Genomic DNA, 20769 nt, shown 5'->3' with positions numbered 1-20769 from the left:
GATTTACCTACTCAACTCATACTTCTGATGAATGACAATGCTGATGAAATGTTTCCGTCTGAATTTTCATCTATTAACAGTAAAATAATGACATGACTGTAAATCCTTGCGTAACTGTATTCATCTGCTTGCGAGAAATGGTTTGCTGAACTTGAAAACTCCCTTGTTGATTTTTTTAAATACTGAATTGTGAATACTAAAACACATTTTGTAATTTTCTATTGGATTACCTACTTTGTTGGATGGCATGCATAACAAGTTCATTTACATTGTGCAGGGCTTCTGCAGCCGGTGTTTCACGTGGTCATGGGATTATTGGCACATGTGATGGGCTCGTGTACAAGTGGGAATTGTCTACAGGGATAAAACTGGCTGATTTGCATCATTTAAAGGGTAAGCCGGGTCGGGTGATAGAGTATAGGCACCCTTAGAATTAGGCATGACAAGTCATGAATTTTGTCTTATATGTACAAAAATTAAAAGAAAATTGAATAAATCAAAATTGATTTGGTGAAAATGCCTAAATTTATGGCTGTTGTTACCAAGGTTTGAAATTCCAGTTTCTGTTTCAGTTTCTGCCTCAGCCGAAAACAAATTTAGGTGGCAATTTCAGTTTCGGTGTATATCTTATAATTTTGGCCGAAATATTGAAATTTCGGTTCCTGACGAAATTTAAAAACATGGTCATTACCAATTAGGTTTTTTGTACTCTGAAATTTATATTTTAAAAGGGTTTGAATACACGAAGTAATTTCATGGAGTTCGCGAGTAAAGCTCAAAGGGTCTATTGGTTGGAGATTGATTTTGTGTTTTTCTGTCTGTTTTCTTAACAGGTGGTGGTGGTGTTTCGTGCATTGCTACTGATGCAAAATCAGGTGCGTTGGCAGTGGCTGGTGATGAATGTCAATTGCTGCTCTATAGACAATCTTCAAGGGATTTGCCAACTTGATAAGCAAAAAGAATTTAAGAACTTAAGAAGAGCCCCGTACGGGTGTGACTCTTTGGCTTAAAGTCATGGATATGCTCCCTATTGACGCGAGTTTGAGCCTCCAGGGCTTTCCACGTGGTTTATGGGTGATTGCGCGCATCCGTGGGGAATAGTCCCACCCTAAAATTGGAATGGGGATACCCTATGTCATCATTAAAAAGAAAAAACTTAGGAAGACCTTTTGCCATCTCATCCAAGGTTCGTAACTGAAGCTTGACTATAACTTGATTTTGTTGTGTAATAATAGAATGTGCCTCTCTAATAAAATGATCAATAAACATTTAATGATTCTCTCCCCCCCCAAATTTTTTTTTTGTCTCTAATAAAAGAATCTGCTTTTACAGAATTATTATGAAAGAAAATGCATGCAAGTCAGTTTCACTGTCGTCCATAAGACCTTTTTTTTCTTGAGAAATTAAAACCCATTATTCATAAAAGAACTAAAACATTGAGTAAAACCTCAGCATGGGGCGAGATGTCCTGTTAGGTGCCTAGATGGGGCCCTACTAGGGCGGAATATATATGGTCATTGGATTACTTGGGTTGTAGGTTAGACAGATAGCGTAGATTAGACAACGAGGAATGATTTGGATACTAATCAAGATTAGGTTGATCTTTATTTAGTTATTTCCATTCTTATCACAAGATCTTTATAGATCTTTCATTGTTAATCTCTTGAGTGTTTTATATAAACACACACTAGCTTATCTGTAATGGAATGAAGAATTTTATCCAGAAATTGTGTTTTTACACAAAAAGGACCGACCCTTCCCTCGAAGCAGGTCAAGAGGCTGATCTTCCCTCTAAGAATATCAATCAGGTTGCAATTGGGGTAAGCTCGGTTCTGCAAGCATATGAGGTGTTCTTAGAGACTCAAGTGGTATCGTTATTTGGGCTTTTTCAGGTCTTATTGGGATAGCTGACACCAGTGAGGCGAAGTTTAAAGCAGTCTATCAAGGTATAAAATGCTTGGACAAAGCTTGTTTGAATAAGGTGATTTTGGAGGGAGATTCCAAGAACGTGATCCGGTGGCTTTGCGGATCGATAGTCCCTCCGTGGAGATTTGCCCAGAGAAATCATATCGGGTGCATGGGTCATCTATTATATTCAAACACATTAGAAGATCCACCAATAGTGTGGCAGACGGGCTTGCTAATGATGGTGTGGGGAAGTTGGGGTTGGAGATGTTTGATTTCCTCCCTGCTTGATCTCGTTTTCTTTTCTTTTCTTATTGTATTTCTTGCTTTTTATTGTTGTTTATTGTTGTGCTTTCTGGCGGACCATCTTGGTCTTCCTTTTTCTCATTGAATGAAATTGCAACCATTCAAAAAATTAAAAATTACGTTGCGATCCAATTTAGGTTCGTAACATGTCCTTTGTTGGAATATATCAGATCTAGTGAGGTTTTACTGTTGGATCATCTAGTGCTAGATTAAGCAATTAGGATAGATTAGGATAATCTTTACCTATTTCCATACTTATCTTGATCTCTTACCATGTTTATCCCGAGTATTTTATAAACAATCATTAGGGTTCATGGACCTCACTCTTGCTGGTCATGTCTCTATAGTTACCCAATTTCTTAAAAATCAAAACTGCTATAATGGGATTGTATCACCTAGTAGGCTAGTACTTACTGAACTCTCTCTGCCATCTTTTCCAAAAATCCTTCTTTTACCAAAATATATGCCATTTCATTTGTAGATGTGTTGGTGGGAACTTTAGATTAAACCTATAAAACAGGTCTAATATTTCCATAATATTCCTCCAACTTCTTAAGATTTGTTGTGTGAGGAGTGAGGACATCACCCCGTTCTTCCTTACCCAAAGAATTAAATCTATTCTTATCTCCATTTATTTTCCTTCCATCGCTTAAGACTTCTCATTGAAGATTCTATTACTTCTCTCCTTCTAACTATGCCATACTAAGATACAAGGCCTCAGAGTGCTCTTCTAGTACTCTCAAAAGTCATCCTCCCCAATTGAGAATGACCATCTCAATTGAGTTCATGAATAGCCATGAGACAGAATAGGGCCGAACTCTTTTGCATGAATAGATCCTTTGATCTGAACAACAGCCAAGGGTCGATCAAATGCCGTCGTGAACAACTTGATGGGATGACCCTAAGCCCTCAATCCACCAAGTCTTGATCAGTCCTCATTTAAGTTTCACCAAGAAAAGCTCAATTGTTGATTTTTGTAGTCCTTCATCTAATGCATGGGATGTTTGTTTGGGATGGGACCAAGACCACGTGGATCGCTTCATGATGTCCTACAAGATCAGTAATCTTCATCATCAGTTCTACTAGACCATGCGGATCGCCAACAAAAGTTAAATCGTGTGTGGTTATTCATCTTTGAATGAAGAAGCTTTGACATTTAATTGACCTTCTTCAACCTCTTGAGCTCACCTTTGATAGAGAAGTTTGATGTATCTCCTTAGTTTCTTCTTGTACTTTGTTTTATATTTTCTCTTGTGCCTTAGCATCATTCTTAAAGACGTGGGGATCTAGGACCATAAATTTGAGCATGCAATTGTGTGCTCTAATTCGTGCTAGACACTAATTTGAAGACACAAGCGTTTTTGAGGAGTTTGAAAGGTTTTGATTGAGTTTTCATAGAAGAAGTTAGTTTTTGCCTTATATTTAAGGTCAGGATTTAAACTAATGATTTGCACGAATCAAGGCTTCCCTAGAGGTTGGATTTTGATTGGTAAATGTTTAGGGATATTTTGGTATGTTCCTAAGAGGAAAAAGGAAGTTTTGAGTTACTTTGAATTGTGATTGACTCGGAATGGTGCAATCACCTGTCACGGTCCACCCAAGAGTGAAGTCGTACATCTATCCGAGATCTTTCCAATGAAGCAAGAGTCACAGTGATCTGATATTTGATAAAGAAGGTATTGTTTTTTTAGATAGACCTATGAAAAGTTTTGGACTTAGATAAAAGAATAGGATACTTGGAAAATAGTTTGAAACCACGTATTTGAAAACTTTTGCCTGTTTTGGGGAATATTCTTCTAAGAGAACTTATGTGATGCCCGACCGTGAGATTATAAAGGGCAGAGAGAGAGAAAACCATCTCTCCCTTGATTTTTAATTCAAGAAAAGATTAAGGCTGCAGGTTTTGTCTTTACCCGCCCTTTACATTCTCACGGGGTCGGGCATCATATAATTTCTCTTCTTCTAAAGGTATTTTGTACAATTGAAAAGGTTTTGAAGAGCATTTTGAAATGGGACCAAAATACTTTTGCTTAAATCTCCAAGGCTATATTTTATTTTAGGGTGATGATTTATTTGCACCCACTGTAGGATAATTCGCACCATTTGTGCAGCTATTGACAGATCTAAGGTCGCACTTTTTTCCATAGTTGAAGACGAACAGCTGGAGAATATGGCATCGAGCCCTCGCCATGTCTGCAATTTCCCCCTCTTTCCTTTGTCTTTGCTTTCCTTTTCTCCATTCATCTTCTATTGGGTTGCGCAGCATAGACTTGGAGAGCAGTGGAATAAGTATTCAACAGGGAGGAGACAAGCATTGGCTTTGCCTAGAACTTACCTAGGAGAATAGTGGTTAATGTTTGGTTGTCGACCTCATAGAGTAGTTGTATGGGGTGTCATTACAATACAGAGGGAGAAGAAAGGTATGAGAGAGAAAGAGAGCTTCATTCCCAAGAAATTCCAGCAAAATATCACTTTTTTGTGAATTTTGCTTGGTTATCATAGGTAGGGGAGAAGGGTGACACATCACCATATATGCAATTATTAGTCAAGAGATGTCTCCTGGGATGTCAATGCTATATTGCCAAGCAAAACTCCTAAGCCATCCTGGCTTTTGTGCGACCAAAAATGCTTAGTGTTTTGTTTTCTTTTCACATCCTCCACTGGTTTAGTCATTCTCCAGAGTCAATAGCAGTGGGTAGACCGTCAAAGAACATTGAGAAGCTCACTGTGCCATAGCTGGATAAGTGGAGAAAGCAACTCTGCAGGTCTCCATTAAAAAAACTGTATACTTTGGAAAAATATGGGAAAGATTTGATAATGATACAAGAAAGTTAGGACGAATAAATAAATGGGAAGAATAAGAATATGTATATATATATATATATATAGCCAGTCTATATGGACCTGCTACATAAGTGTGCTTGTTAAAATGAATAATGGGTTATGATCTTTGAACAAGGTGGGCTTCACTGTATTTTTAAAAAAAAAAAAACGCCCACCTAGGCGCAGACACCACATAAAAAGTCATGTAGATTGTTTTTTTGTTCTTATTCTTATTTACTTGTCTTAATTTTTCCGCTATCTCGCCGGGAGGGCTGAGAGATCTGTTGGGCTGGTGTGGGAGGAGGTGGGGAGGACAAGGGAGGTTATTCTTCCTCCCTTATTTGGAGAGAGCAGTTATAATTTCATAAAAAAAATGAGATGATTTTTTGCCCCCCTTCAACATGAATTGTGGGCAGATTTTTACGTTTTTTTCCGTCAAATAACAATACAAGGGGGCGCATTATCCTTTCGGGGGGGGGGGGGGGGGGCAGGGGGCAAAAAATAATAATGATAAAATTGAAGCCTAGATTGGCCAAAGATAAATTTTCAATGACTTTTCTCCACTGTGAGTTGTTGAATTTCGGGGTTCTTAATGAGTTAATGTTAATGGTGGAAAGAAAGCGATCAATTCGGATAGTCATGCAGTAGAGGTACAACTTGGGCAAAGCTGAATCCAACAGGTTCAACCCGATTTTGGCTTGGCTTGGGTTGCTATTTCCTCGCCTTGTTTTAGGGTTGGGAAAAGCCAACCTGATTTAATTTCAGGTTGGGTTAGGGTTGAGGCCTCAGGCAACCCAACCCGACTTTTGCCCCCATGATTTTCAAAATCTTAGCATAATGTTTTTTTTTTCTATATTTGCCCAGACCCAACCCAACCCAACCTATTTTGGAAAATCAGATCACAAGGGTTGGGTTAGGGTTGAGAGATTTCAAGGAGCCTTGGGTTAGGGTTAACTCCCCTCAACCCGAGGCTCGAATTGGGCCAGGCTGGGGTTTGCCTCAATGCAGCCCAGCCCGAGTTGCACCCCTAGATATATCCATGCTACTCTGTTGCTAAGCTGCCAAACTTGCAGCCTCTTTTTCCACACAAGTCTTTAGGTTGTGGGCCATAACCTTCTGTCCAAATGATTCTTTTTAGTAGAACTTTAGTGCATTGGGTAGAAGTTAGGCCTGACTGGAAAACACCCACTCCAAAAAACCACCACTCACATTTCAAAATTCAAATTCAAACATCCTTTTAAAGTAGAGACCAAATAGCCAGCATTCAAAAATGGATGGAAATTAATAAGCTCAACATGACACCCCCCCCATCAGCATTGATCATCACAAACTAAATATGAAAATCAAAACAAATACCTTTTATTCTTATCTAAATGAAAAGAAAAGATTGCATAAATCTACCTGCAAAAATACCCCCAATGCTTTCTGCCAAAAGCTCAGAGGGGGAAGAAAAAAAATACAGTTACAACTACAAGAAAGATACAGTCAAAAGATAGCAAAAGGGTGTTGAACAGTTCTTTAGTTTTTCAGCGCTTTCGGAGCGCTAATGGGTACTTCAGTTTTAGCATTTCCAGAAGGGTTGAGCTCATCCCAAGCTTCTATCCATGTAACCATGGCATCTGCTAGTTTGAGAAAGTAAGGGTCTACCTTACCAAGTTTAGCTTTCACCTGTTTGGAGAGTTCAATGTAGCATTTCTGAACAGTGGTGCACTCCTTTGGAAGGGTTGCAGATTGGAAGAATGGGATTAGCTCCTCCTGCCAGTAGATCCCATTGTATTCCTTTTTGAGGTTCACAAATGGGTTGCTTGCTTTGCTGTGCCAGATGTAAGGGAGACCGGTCTTGATTCCCCATCCTAAATGGTCACAGATCACCTGTAAAAATCGGAGATTGGGCGTCAGAAATTCCATGTTTGAGGATAAAACTAGACTGTTTTTTAATTGTTCACCAACAAAACCCATAATCAGATTACATTATGACCAGCTACTTAGAAGAGGACAGTAACATTTGGGAAAATTATGAGAGGCTGAGAAAAGCAAGGAACCCAATGGCACACCCATCCATCATTCCAAGATTTTAAGAGATATAATATAATCATAATTCATAAGCTGATAGAGGTTTTAACTGTAATACTCTATTTGGATACATGGATTTTATAATCTACGATTTTAAAATCATTGATTTTTCAAGCTAAAAACCCAGGATTTTACAATCCTAGATTATAAAATCCTCCAAGTATCCAAACGGCCCCTGAATGTTTTGTAATATAAAGATCCAAAACATTGTCAACCCTTAACACCATTTCTTCCTCCAGTTCAAGAACAAATAAAATATTAGGAGCTAGTCTGAGAAAACTGTACAGAATGGCATCATCACATTTTGAAGGCGCGACGAGTCAGAAGGGAATTATTAAAAAATCTAAGGACATGGAAAAAAAAAATCACCGTAAAGGACTTCTGTTACACATGGAAATTTGAAATCTTAAAACTAAAGAATCATGACCAAAGATGCATCAAATCAACTTTGCAAAGGAAGCAAACAGATATCATCATATCACCAAAAAAGTTGTAGATCACTTCAAATGATTCCACCCTTTAAAATAAAATGCCAATTTGAAAACAAAGTTCAAACAGACAGATGAGATATAAGAACTGTAAGATGTTTGAGATTGAAGGAAAATAGCAGACCTTCATGCACCAGCCTGCCCACATATCATCGTAACGCCCAATGGGCTGGCCATCTCCCATAAGCCCGAAGTACATTGCAGGGCCAATCAGTTCACGGTTGAATCCCAGATTCATTCCGCACATTGGAAACAAAGTCCCCTTGGGGATCGTTAGAACCGCATCAACATACCTGAAATAAATAAGAGAACATCAATAGATAAACAAATAGGTCGGTATTAGTCAGTTTTGAAGTTTCCCAAAAGAATTTTCTGCCATGTAAGAGATATGATACCTGGTATTTCTCTCTCTAGGCTTGACAAGTTGTGTGGGAGCGTCATAGTCAGGGATGTTAAGCCAGAGCCCATGTGAAACTGCGGTGGGAACACCTTCCCGAAGACTGAATGGGTACCCACGGACGAAGTCCGTACCATCTCGGTATGGATCGTACAAGGTGTTGAAAAAAAAGGGAGTAGAGGGGCTGAGAAGGTTCTTTATGTGCTGTTCAAGTGCATTGATCTCTTTTCCAGATGGATCTTTCGCAACCTATATAAAACCACATTAGCTTTCTAGCTTAGGCCCATAAAAACCCAACCACATTTCAACCTAGTGATCACAAGTTTAAATTTATTAAATGATGTTATTTGTCATCGATAAGTAAATTCATAAAAGGGAAACAAAGTCATATTTGTTTAAGAAATAAGATCATGTTACTATTGAGTATAATAACCAACCAGGTCAGAGCAGCCAACAACAAAGAAAAGAAGTCACATGCTTTCCACATGAAAGCACAAATTAACAATTTCAACTCTCAACCTTATCAAAATGAAAATATTTTCAGATATACATATCAATGAACTACCAAACCCCACTCTGCCAAAATCAAGTCATTTGGCAAAAACGAACTGGCAATTAAAAGCCAGAGGGCATTTTCAATTTTATGTTGTGGGATCAACAACCAGAGGCAATGGTGCAATTAGACAGATCTAGACAGGAGCCAGAAAAAAAAAATTACACCAGAACACATATCACAGGTTGGCAAACCATCAATTATAAAGGTAACATAATTTTCGATCTAAAAAGTAAAGTCAACATTAGATCTCAGACAAAATCAGCAAGAAACCAATTGAACCCCCATCCTTAATATCAAATCGAGTACAAATAATTCAAAAGAGAAATGAAAAAAAAATAAAAATAAAATCATGGAACTATATCAACCTTCAATTCAAGACTTCTCAAATCAAAACTAACAGGTTAGTGACATCGAAACTGGCATATTGCAGATTAAATGAAGAAAATAAAAAAACTGTGAACAGAATTTAAAAAAAATAATCAAGATCAAAGTCATTTGAACAAGTGCCATTGAAAAACACAAACAAATAAAGATAAATCCCAAATCAGAACCAGATCCAAGATCCAACAAAGCAAATAACTCGAATAACTAAAACCCTAAAACCAAAATCAACCCACCACGAAAATGAAAAAAAAAAAAACCAGAAATCCAACCCAAAAAGAAAAAAAAAACCCAGATCAAGAAAACCCTAAAAAATCCCAAAAATAAAATAAAAAAACCCAACTTACAAAGCAATCATCATCGATGGTATAAATATACTTCTTCTTGGAAACCATATAACCAAAACACCGACAAGCAGAATCCTTAAAAGAAATACAAGAAGCTTTAGGACCCAAAATCCGATTAATATCATTCCGATTATAAAGCTCATAATCAAAACCCTCAGGAACATTGATCTTCTTAGTGGGATCTCCATCTTGTACGATTATCAAATGATAGTGTTGAAAAAAGGGTCTCCACATTTCTAAAAAATCAAGGTTTCTGATTGTGGGTATAACAATATCGAGCTCATCTTTTAAGAGAGGGGTTGATGGGATTGAAGCTCCTGCCATGGCTGAGATTGAAATCTAGAGAGCAGAAGCAGAGGGCAGAGAGATTAGGGGAGATGAAAGAAAAAGAAAGGGGTTTGACGTTTATAACGGAATATACGTGGTGGCACGTGCTAGAGTGGTGGGTTGGTACGTGTGGAGTGTCCTAGGTAGGGTGTTGTGTACTTGTGTGTTTGGGCGAATCGTTCAAAGTCTCCGTTGTTTTTTTTTTTGAAGGCATATGGGGTACTTTTTTTGGGATAGTGATATTGGCACTACCATGTTTTAATAAGTGCATAAAATTATTTTATTGGCTTATGAGAGCTTTTTTTTCTTTTCTTAATGACATAGGGTATCCCACCCAGGCGTGCAAGTATCGACCCGACCCGAAAATAGCATGGGTTGGGTTTAGAAATCATGGATCTTGGGTAGGGCGGGTTTTAGTTTAAAAACCTAGCTCAATCTTGGGTAGGTTCAAGTTTAAAGAAAAAAAACTCGAAACCCGAAACCCGAAACCCGAAACCCGACCTGACTTATGTAGGTGTACTATGATAATTTTAATTATCTCTTGAATAACATAGCAAATTATTTTTCAATATATCGATATAATTGTTTTCATTGAGGTGATCATGTGGAAATATAGTTTTCTTCTTAATTTTATACCTTGATTACATAAATTTAGAGATTTTTGGTGTGAAGATTTGTTTTTTTCTACAACACATCAACGTGAAAAAACCAAACCCGACTCGACCCGACCCGAGAGTTAAGTAGGGTTCTTCAATACCTAACCCGCCTGACCCGAGTTGCACCCCTAATCCCACCCCAATTTTTAGGGTGTGAGTATTCCCTATGGACGCATGCAATTACCCATAAACCACGCGCATCAGGTAAGCCCTGGGGATTCAAAACATCAGGTAAACCTATATGGGTGTGGCACTTTGGCTTATGAGAACTGTGCAAATTCCGACAGCTGCCGAGCTTTTGTGCAACCAAACGAAGCTAGTGAATTGTAACAATCTTTGACAGAGGTTTAAATAATAAAAGAGAAGATGAGTTAGTGCAATTATCAAAACATGGTAGTCCCAACCTCAGCGGCCTTTCATTTGTGCAGAGGAAGGGTATTTTGGGAGTTTAGGTCAGCCCTATGGCACGTTTGGCTACCATTAATATTTTTTTCTTCTTCTTTTTTTTTTTTAATTATAAACTAGCATCTCCAAAAATCATCTCCATCGGATGATCCCAACCCTATGATCTACAGAGGTTTCGATAATATGTCATTCCTCTATTGACTGAGGGATAGGATTGTCCTATGGAAATGATTTTGAGGCCACAAACTATTTATGTAGTGGCCCATCAAATGGACAGTTGGATCTTCCTATGGTGTGGCCCAGGTAGTTTTGAAAAATAATGGACTATACCGGTTGACACTGTATAAAATCTTGCCTTTATTCGAGGAGAAATATATGAAGAAATGCCTTATGAACTCTTAAAGGTGTTGTTGGATCGATATCAAGGATGGGATGATGCGTAAGTGTTCATCGTATAATTCCTCTTGTTTGAGAGAGAGAGAGAGAGAGAGAGATTTTCAAACTTATTGCCTTTACCAATGAAGTGAGAGGGGTAAAAAAATTTCAAAACTATTTAAGGCATAAGAACGTAGCATTGGTAATTAAAAAATTGTAGGGGATTCTCGTGGAGACAGTTTTATCATGGAGGGAGGAGTTTCTACTTTTACTAGTTTTCACTAAATTTTACCTGTAATAAAACCATTACCAAACCTTTGTCTGGGAAACGGAAGAGCTTTTTAAGGGTATTTGCTTTTTTTTAGGAGAGAAAATCGGTTACTTTTTGGAGCAGATGAAGGCGAAAATATAGGATCTGAATTAATTGTCCCTATTGACACGAATGGATGCATGACTATTGATCATGAAACAATTTATGGTAAGAGGAGTCTCATCTAATGGTTGTGATCATTTAGCTAGTCCGATCTATTTATTTACCATAATGTGGCATATCCAACGTGGGCCTCAACAAATTGGGGTCTCCTTTATTATGAAAAGGAAGTTGGGTGTAAGAACCCCAAGCTAGTTGCAAACATGGTTTAAAATTTCGGTTTCGGTACCGGTTTCAGACTCCTGGAATTTTTCTAAATTTCGGTCGAAATCCGGTACCACAAAGAAAATGGTATTTTATTTAATATTAAATTTCGGCCAAAATTTAGGTAAAATATTAAAATAAAATAAAAAGGTTTTTTGGTTTAAATTTAGGGCAAAAACGGCCGAAATTTCGGAAAATAAATGACCGTTTCGGGGAAAGGCCATTTCGGTGTCAGTGGACCGAAATTTCGGATTTCAGTCGAAATTTTAAACCATGGTTGGAACGAAGAAAAAATATTTTCTTTGTTTTTTTCCAGGAAAATGAATTCATGGATTATTTTCAAAACACAAAATTTTACCTGTTTTCTAAGTAAGTTTCATGTAAAATAATATTTCTTGAAAAAAAAAAACCCTCCAAGGTCCAATAGGTTTACAATTTTTTATTGAAAATAGCAAGAAAATTGGATTTTGGAAAAATTCTCTCGAAAAATAAGTTTAACAAACACTTAACAATTTATTTTCTATGGATAAAGTTTCTAGTAAAAAATTTTAATGCATCCAAACAGTTCCATATATTAGCCAAAAGAAAACAAGATATCTACTAGCAAGAAGATGTGGCCTTTGTGAATGAAAACAACCCCAATGATGAGGACCGTTGATTTGCTGGGTCATCACAGAGCTGCCCAATGAGTCCAGATCCAATGGTGATAAGAATGGGACCTGGTCATTGTACACCTGGCAGTGGGTCCATGCCCCACCCTCTCTCACCACTTGGAGACACTAATTTTAGGGATGCAACTCAGGTCGATTTTTGGGAATTAGGGTTGAGCTTTTACCTTAAAATCGGGTCAGGTTCAGGTTGATTCCTATTCATTTTTTAGCAAAAGCTCAACCCAACCCGCACCAAGTCGCACCCCTAGTAATTTACCGCGAAAAATATTTCCCTGACATGGCTCTGGTTCTTCTTTCATTGTAAAATGGGGTATAGCAAATTTTACATCCATTGCTAAAAATGGGGGTAAAAATTGTAAAATCTGCTGGGAAAATTATTAAAAAATGTGAAGTTTTGCTGAAATTGTAAATCAAGGGCAGACTTTTGAAAATCATGAGAGGGGTTGTCAGGTGCGTCGGATATGTTTTAGGACAAGAATACCCTTCTTGCTTTTCCCTCCACCTTTAGGCACGGATCCCAATGCCATTTCACGTACCCTTTTCACTATTTATCTTCTTCTTCCCCAGGCCTTCCTAGTAAAACTTCATACCCAGCTATTAGAAAAAAAAACTCCATTGCCATTGCCATTAAGAAAATAACTCCATTGGCTCTCTTTATTTGTGCTTTGGATAATAAACCTAAGGAAATGTTATCAGCACTACTATATTTTGATGATGGCACTCCTCACTTTATTAAAAGTACGGTATGGCCCGTACCATAGGATGATCCAAACCGTCCATTAGATGGGCCACAACCTAAATAGGTTGTGCCCCAAAAATCATTTCCATAGGTTGATCCTAACCCTCTAACCCTCTAACATTCAGATCGGAGGGTTAGGATCAACCTATGAAAATGATTTTTGGGGCACAACCTATTTGGGAACCACTTTTTTTATATTGGAACCACTCTTTCATAATGCAAAAGCTACTCTTTTCATACTAGAACTACTCTTTGATATTAGAACCTCTTTTCATAATGAAAAAACCACTCTTTTCATACTAGAACCACTATTTTCATCATGGAACCACTCTTTTCATACTGGAACCATTCTTTTCATACTGGAACCACTTTGTTTGGGAGTCCGAATGACCTTTCGGACTTCCGTTAGGAGTCCAGTAGTTTGTGATGGAAGTGGTACTCAATCGGGAGTCCAACGGAAACAATCGAAAGTCCGAGTCAAACTCCCGATTGGGTACCACTTCCATTACAAACTATTGGACTCCTATTGTGGACCCCGATCCCGAGGACGGGTGGGCGAGGGATACGAGATCCCGCGCCGATCCTCTAAGATCTCCACAATGTGAAGGAGAGCTCTACCAAGGAACTCTCGAAATGGTGCCACTCACAGCATGGGTGGCGATATAAATGAGATACCTCTCGATTCAAGGACTAGCCTGGAACCAAGATATACCTATAACAAAGAAGAGTCGTCATCCAAGGAAGTAGGCCTTGGATCCCATGAAATACTCTGTTGCAACGGATAACCAGAGATACAAAAGTCCGTGCCTGGTGACGAATGGGGAAGGTGTTAAGCGCCTCCAATTCGCCCAAGTGCAAGCACCTGGTCTCTTATGCCATTTTTAATTAATTTTGAAGAGTTTTGGGCTAAAATCATGTGAAATTGGAACGAGTACTCCCGAGAAAATGTCTATCTAAGCATGCATGACCCGGAGATGGGCAAAAGAAAGTAAACATCTGGAACCTAACTCACCCATCTACTCCTAACCCATCACATCTAGGAAAGCAATAACATCCGCATGCACAGCTACAGCTAAGCAAGTAATAGCAGATATGATAAGCAGAAAAGCAGTAAATATCTACAGCTAAGCATGTGAAACTAAACGCACAAGGAATAAGCAAGCTGAAAGTAAACACACAAGGAACCAAAGACAAACACACGATAAACTAAAAGATGCGAGGGAAGAAAGGAATAAAAAAATAGACGGTATGCGCAAACCCAAAATGCCAGGGAAAAGAAAATGGGACATTCGATAGACTCAGGGAGCGATTCTAAAGGAATCGAGCTCAATGATCCTGATCCGCTAAAGATCGGACAAGTCTCGCGATCGTCATAGCCTATCGTTGGGCTCAGCAAGGACAATCCCTGTAAAAGGGCCACGCTACGTCGTCGCCCATCCCAAAACCTGATAAAACGTCGGAAAACCGATAAAGCCGGCGAACCACGATTAAAATCGGAAATGAAATGAAAAGAAGGCTCCGAGTGACCTGGCAATCACCATCCTTGCCCATTTTGGTTTTTGTATTTTTGAGAAAAGCTTGAAAGATATTTTTGGATGCTGAAATGATTTTTTTGAAGGGTTTAAATGATTTTATTGAAAAGTTTGACTAAACTTGGGATGACGGTCCCAAGCTGCCTACGTACCCTGTGGAAAGGGATCAAGCCAACGTAGTTCGAAACATCTTTTTGAAAAACGCTTTTGAGTGTTTTTTGATGTTTTTTGGATTTTTTGTTATTTGATTTTTATGTATTTTTATCCCTTTTGATCGAAAGGGGGGGTTTTGGCTCAAGAGGTTGCCGTCCGTCATAGCCTAAACCCGACGAGTGTTCCCAAAATCGATGGGGATCCCGAAATGCAAGGAGAATCCCAAGGAACGTGAGAAGAATAATTCTGATAGATGATATGAAAAGAACCTCTAAACCTTATAAGGAATCCTAAGAGCTAAGACTCTAAAGAATCGAACCCGAAGTCTGTATCAATCAAATATTTGCATTAAGGGACACAAACCAAGATGAAAAGGTACAACAAGAGACCACATATAAATTTTTATGCTTCATGCATGTTGACAACAGCCCTAGCATATGCACTATATCCTAATGGTCACACTACATTTACCCAGAAATTAATCAAAACTATCATTTTTCTCAAATGGATGCCACTAATTCATTCAATTGAAAGAGAGCAAGATAAATTGGGTTACACTGTAATTAAGGTCTCAACAGGGGAGCCATCCCACTGATCCAAACAATTTTATCAAATAGAGACCAAAACAAATAAGTAACGATGCGAACACCAATCCCACAAGGAAGATGACATACAAGTAAAACAAATGGAAAACAGAAGGCCCAAATCAAATTCATTCCCAGAATTTAGTGATAACAACTCAACGGCTTAAGGTACTAATAGAGTCATGGGCTGATTTTAACACTTGTATCAAAACCATTTCAATCCGTGAAGGACTTAAATCCTTGACCAGGATATGGATTTAGAAATGGCTTTTCTAACTAGAGGCCATCCTAGTCTTCAAAAATCCTACAGCCAAACCTGCGTACATATAGCTAATGACCTCAAATAAGACATGAGCAAAGTTTCAAGCCCAATCAAATCAACAAGAAAATGGGGACACCTAGCCAAGGAAGGACAGATTCATGACTTCGAATCCAACTGAAATGAATACGCTGACTGCCCTTTTATATGCACACCAATATGAATCGACGGAAAACATGTGCATAACACCTAAGCTTGATGAATTGGATGACCAAGATGGGAGAAACCTAACAACAAAAGCTATATTCGGGTGAAGAACTGCACAACATTATTAGATGTTGACATTCATAAAACAATGAAGGGAGAAAAATAATGAATCCAAATCTTTTGATAAAAAAATACAACAAAGGAGACAATCACAAAGAGGCAATAGGGGTAAAATGAGTTACCGGACTAAAGGAATTAGGAGCCGAACGTGAATCACCTCCTCTCTTTTCATATCTCTTGAGATTTGCCAAGACGCCGTGAAATTCCACCCAAAATCCTGAGCGTCTACAAATGGATGTCGAAAATAGCGTGATTAGAGGAGAATCAGAATTGCAGACTATGGCTTGAGGGGTTGAGGAAAATGAGGAGATCTGATGGAGGTTGATGTGGGCTTGAGATGGGTTTTGTTGAGAATGGGGTTTGTTGGTAGTGAAATTGGGGTGTAGGGAAGACAAAAATGGGTTTGTGGCCGAGCAAAAGGGAATGAGGGGAACGGTGGCTTTGCTATAAAGGTGATGGTGGCTATGGGAATAAGATGTAGATGGGGGTTTAAAGGGATGATGGTGGCAGGGTTTGGGCGAAATAGGGTAGGAGTTGGTTTGGTCGGATTCCGGTGGCGTGGGATCGGAGAAGACCAAGTGGCCGGATTTAGGTGTCTTGAAATGGGTTTTGATGAAATAGATGGGCCTTAGGTTGGGCAGAACTGGGGTTCAGATCTAGGTGAGTTTGAAGTGGGTTTTGAGGTGGATTTCTATGGCTGATATGGAGGTGCAGAGTGGTGGTGGCTGTTTTGATGGATTCGGTTTTTTTTTTTTTTTTTTGAAGTGGGTTTAGGGTTGTAAGAAAAAAGTTGAAGATGGAGATGGGGGGATGTGGGTGTGGTCGGTGGGGAAGTGGTGGAGACGGTGGACGGCGTAGATGGAGGTGGCGGCAAGATGAAGATCCCTCTTCCCTCTCTCTGCTCCTCCCTCTCTGTAGCTCCTCTGTTGTTTTTTTTTTTTAATGGTGGTGTTGGTGGGATGGGGAAGATGGTGGAGGTAGAGTCGGTGGCCGGCGGGAAGGTGGTTGAAGGTTGAAGAAGGGTGGAAGAGGGTTTGTAAATAAAAAAGAAAAAGAAAAATGGGTTTGATGGTGGCTATGGGTTGTGGAGGAGGATGGTCGTCGGTGGAGGTGGCGATGGGGGTGGGAAGATGGCGATGGTGGCAGCAAACCCTCCCTCTTTCCTTCCTTGCTCTCTTGGTTTCTCTCTTCTCCACTCTCTCTCTGCTTTTGCCCCTCTATCTCCCTCTGCTCCTCTCTTGCGGCTGCCCTATCTCGAGAGGAAGAAAACACAAAAAATCATGAAGCCACCGCTTTAACCCTAATTCGAATGGGCCCTTTTATAAGAAAAGGGTGTGCTGATATTAGCACCCCTTGCCTTAATATTTGCACACCCCACTTGCTTCTTTTTTCTTTTCTTTTTTATTTGCTTGCACACGGGTATTGGTAGTGTCACGCCCCTGCTTCAATAATTGACCCTTCTTCTGCTTAGCGCAATTGATAATGAGACAAACTTGTCTTGTCTTTTCCTCTAAATTTTGTTCGATTTTTCTAAAAATTTGCAGGGGCATTCCTTAGAGCAGTAACAATTTTTCGGAAGCTTTACATCCACTGAAGGACAAGATAAATTGGATAAAATTTTAGACTTTTCTCACGTTTGGATTTGGTTTTGAGAATTTCGGGATTGGGATTTTATTCGATTTTAGGATTTTTATTCGGTTTTGGGAATTAGGGTCTGGTCAAAATGGGGTGTCTACAGCTATCAGAAGTCCGAAGGGATATTTGGACTCCCGAACGAAGTGGTTCCAGTATGAAAAGAGTGGTTCCAATATCAAAAGAGTGGTTCCATTATGAAAAGAGTGGTTCCAATATCAAAAGAGTGGTTCTAATATGAAAAGAGTGGCTTTTTCATTATGAAAAGAGGTTCCAATATCAAATAGTGGTTCCAGTATGAAAAGAGTGGCTTTTTCATTATGAAAAGAGTGGTTCCTAAATAGGTTGTGCCCTAAAAATCATTTCCATAGGTTGATCCTAACCCTCTGATCTGAATGTTAGAGGGTTAGAGGGTTAGGATCAACCTCTGGAAATGATTTAGGCGGTTGCCCTATCTAATGGACGGTTTGGATCATCCTATGGTGCGGGCCATACCGTACTTTTGATAAAGTGAGGAGTGCCGTCATCAAAATACAGTAGTGCTGATAACATTTCCCTAGGTTTATTATCCAAAGCAAAATAAAGAGAGCCAATGGAGTTTTTTTCTTAATGGCAATGGCAATGGAGTTTTTTTTTCTAATGGCAATGGCAATGAGTATGGAGTTTTACTGTTTGGAAGGCTTGGGGAAGAAGAGTATAAACAGTGAGAAGGGTAGGTGATGGGGGTGAAAGTTTGGCCCTGTCAGCCCTGACCCGCCTTGAGCCATAGACCTGGCAAACGTGACCCGAGCCCGCGGGTCAACCCAACCAACCCGCAAATTTGCGAGCACGAGTCTGAGTTTTAGTGACCCGTCAAAACTGACCCGCGGGTGACCCAACACGCAAAAACACGGGTCGAGTCGGGTCAACCTGCGGGTCATTTGGCTTTTTTAAGGGTGGTGATTTTATCATGCTAATCTAGTTAGATGGCTTTTTTCTAATGCAAAGGATGGTGATTTTGTCATGCTAATCTATTTTTAAGTGTTTGATGCCTGAATAGGTTGTGGCTAGCACCATAGAATATAAATAGGTTGTGGCTGGCACCATAGGTTGATCCCAATCCTCCGATCTGAATGTTAGAGGGTTGATCACTTGATCCTAACCTTCTATAGATTGGAGGGTTAGGATCAACCGATTGAGATGATTTTTGGGGCACAACCTATTTAGGCTGTGGGCCATCTAATGGACGGTTTGGATCATCCCACGGTGCCGGCCATACCGCCCTCATCAAAATCCAGTAACAACATTTCCCAAAATAAACGACTGTTTGAATTTGCGGGTGACCCGTGGGTTGACCGGGTCACCTAAATTCTGACCCGCAAAAATGCGGGTCATTTTCTGACCCAACCCATGTGACCCGCACCTGCATCACCCGCGGGTTGACCCGGCCCGGCCCCCCGTTTGCCAGGTCTACTGAGCCCGAACAAGGTCTGGGCTAGATTTTCCAACTCTGAAGGCGGGTCAGGGTTCATTTTTTAGGCCCTGACTCAGGGTCGGGTCGGGTTCTGGGTTAATGCCTTGGGTCACCCTGACCCGGCCTGACCCTAAGTTTTCTATTATAAAATTGAACCGTGTGTGCAAGTTTCTTTTGCTAATGTTTTCTATTATCTTGGTTTGTTGTTTCTTTATATTATTATTAATTAGTTGTCTCTGCTGCCCGTCATGTTGTTGAATTCATATTGCCTTATTTTGTTCAATTTCTATGTTAAATGGTCATTTTGTTCTATATGATATCTGGTTGCTTTATTTTTGGCAGTCTTAACAAGTATTTGCACTAGGGTCAATCAGGGCCAGCCTGCCCTGGCCCTGCCCAATTAGGGTAGGCCAGGGCCGTGCTGAGCCCTGTAGGGCGGGCAATGGGTTGAGGTTTTTTTGCCCTGACTCAAGGTCAGGGTAGGTTAGGGCCGAGACAATGGGATCCAGGGTTGGGCTAGGGTTTTGAAAAACCCAACCCAATCCGACCTTGTGGCAGCCCTAGTAGGTGAAATGACATTGGGATCCGTGCCTAAAGGTGGAGTGAAAATCAAAAGGGTATTCTTGTTCTAAAACATATAAGACGTACCCGACAACCCCTCATGATTTTCAAAAGTCTGTCCTTGATTCACAATTTCAGCAAAACTTTGCATTTTTTAAAATAATTTTCCCAAAATTGTTTTACACCCATTTTATCCTCAACAAATAAATAATCTGACTTTTTGATTTTGGGCCACCGAGAACGTTCAAGGTGAAATTACCAAGTTAATCAGGATGGTAATTGAAGAAATAAAGGGTATTTTGGGCAAGCTCTATGTGAATAAGTTCAGTAGAACATGAAATCAGTGGAAAGGCGTGTATGATCATATATGACTGGTCTATGTGGTGGGCCCACTGGCCCAGACAATTTAAAACACAGTTGCACCCTTTTGTGATGGAGCCGCCTACTCCAGTTGTCCCAAATAAAGCTCCCAAGGAAAGGCCCAATGGCCCATTCGTAAATGAATACTGAATACAGAGGAAGTATCGTTACTGGATAAGGGATTAGGGTTTGTAGAAAGGGGTAGAGAGAAGTAGAGAACCCTTTCAGAGTGACTCTCTCTTTCATATCGTTCATTGAAAGTAACAGATGAAGATATGGATTGCTGTCATATTTTGTAATGTAACCCAAATTGTTATGGACTTTTTCTGAGTGTTTTCTTGCGGTCTCTTTTCAATATGAAATAACTTTTAACCCATGCATTGTACAATTAGATTAATGGTGAGGAACAAAAAAAAAAAAAAAAACTTCGCCTGTTGCTTGACGAGTATGATTATATGAAGGGAGTTCTCCTTGAGCTGACGATCGACGACGTTGACGATTCTGAGACTGGTCTGAGGCCGCAGCCCATGTTGAGGACAATTAGTTTCTACCTCTGGCTGTCTCTGAGTAAAAAGTATGGAGTTTGATTTTGGAAGCTAATCTCTTGGAACTTCTTCCATCAAGTACTTACTGTTGTTGAAGAGTGTAGAAGGGTATATTGGTCATTATGAGCATGTGCGGAGGGTATTGTAGTCGTTGTACACATGTATGCCTAGACGGGCCTGAATTTATACATTATAGTCATGGGAGAGCTCCTTAGTGGAGACTTTTTTTTTTTTTTTTTTCCTAAGTTGGTGGAGACTTTCCATCCTCTCCATTCTTCTT

General features: G+C 39.6%; 2 protein-coding genes across 3 annotated transcripts in view; one reads left to right on the top strand and one right to left on the bottom strand.

Moving 5' to 3' along the window:
• The window catches only part of LOC143851473 (DNA binding protein), a 28892-nt gene extending 27585 nt beyond the window's left edge, over positions 1-1307 (top strand). For both annotated transcript variants that reach the window (XM_077360929.1, XM_077360928.1), the window contains 2 exons: positions 278-393; positions 834-1307. In XM_077360929.1, coding sequence (XP_077217044.1) covers positions 278-393; positions 834-949 — 232 coding nt within the window. In that variant the 3' untranslated portion in view covers positions 950-1307. The remainder of the gene's footprint in view (positions 1-277; positions 394-833) is intronic.
• Positions 1308-6371: 5064 nt separating this feature from the next.
• Positions 6372-9667, bottom strand: LOC143849914 (UDP-arabinopyranose mutase 1-like). Its single transcript, XM_077359212.1, has 4 exons — positions 9277-9667; positions 7991-8241; positions 7720-7888; positions 6372-6906 (listed from the first exon to the last, which is right to left on the bottom strand). Exons 1-4 carry the CDS (start codon positions 9598-9600, stop codon positions 6553-6555), a joined length of 1098 nt encoding a protein of 365 aa, XP_077215327.1. The 5' UTR covers positions 9601-9667; the 3' UTR covers positions 6372-6552.
• Between the last annotated feature and the right edge of the window lie 11102 nt (positions 9668-20769).

This window comes from Tasmannia lanceolata, unplaced genomic scaffold (genome assembly GCF_043159265.1).
Source record: "Tasmannia lanceolata isolate RefF3 unplaced genomic scaffold, GAP_Taslan_0.1 ptg000018l, whole genome shotgun sequence".
Classification (NCBI taxonomy): domain Eukaryota; kingdom Viridiplantae; phylum Streptophyta; class Magnoliopsida; order Canellales; family Winteraceae; genus Tasmannia; species Tasmannia lanceolata.
This window is presented reverse-complemented; position numbering and strand designations above follow the sequence as displayed.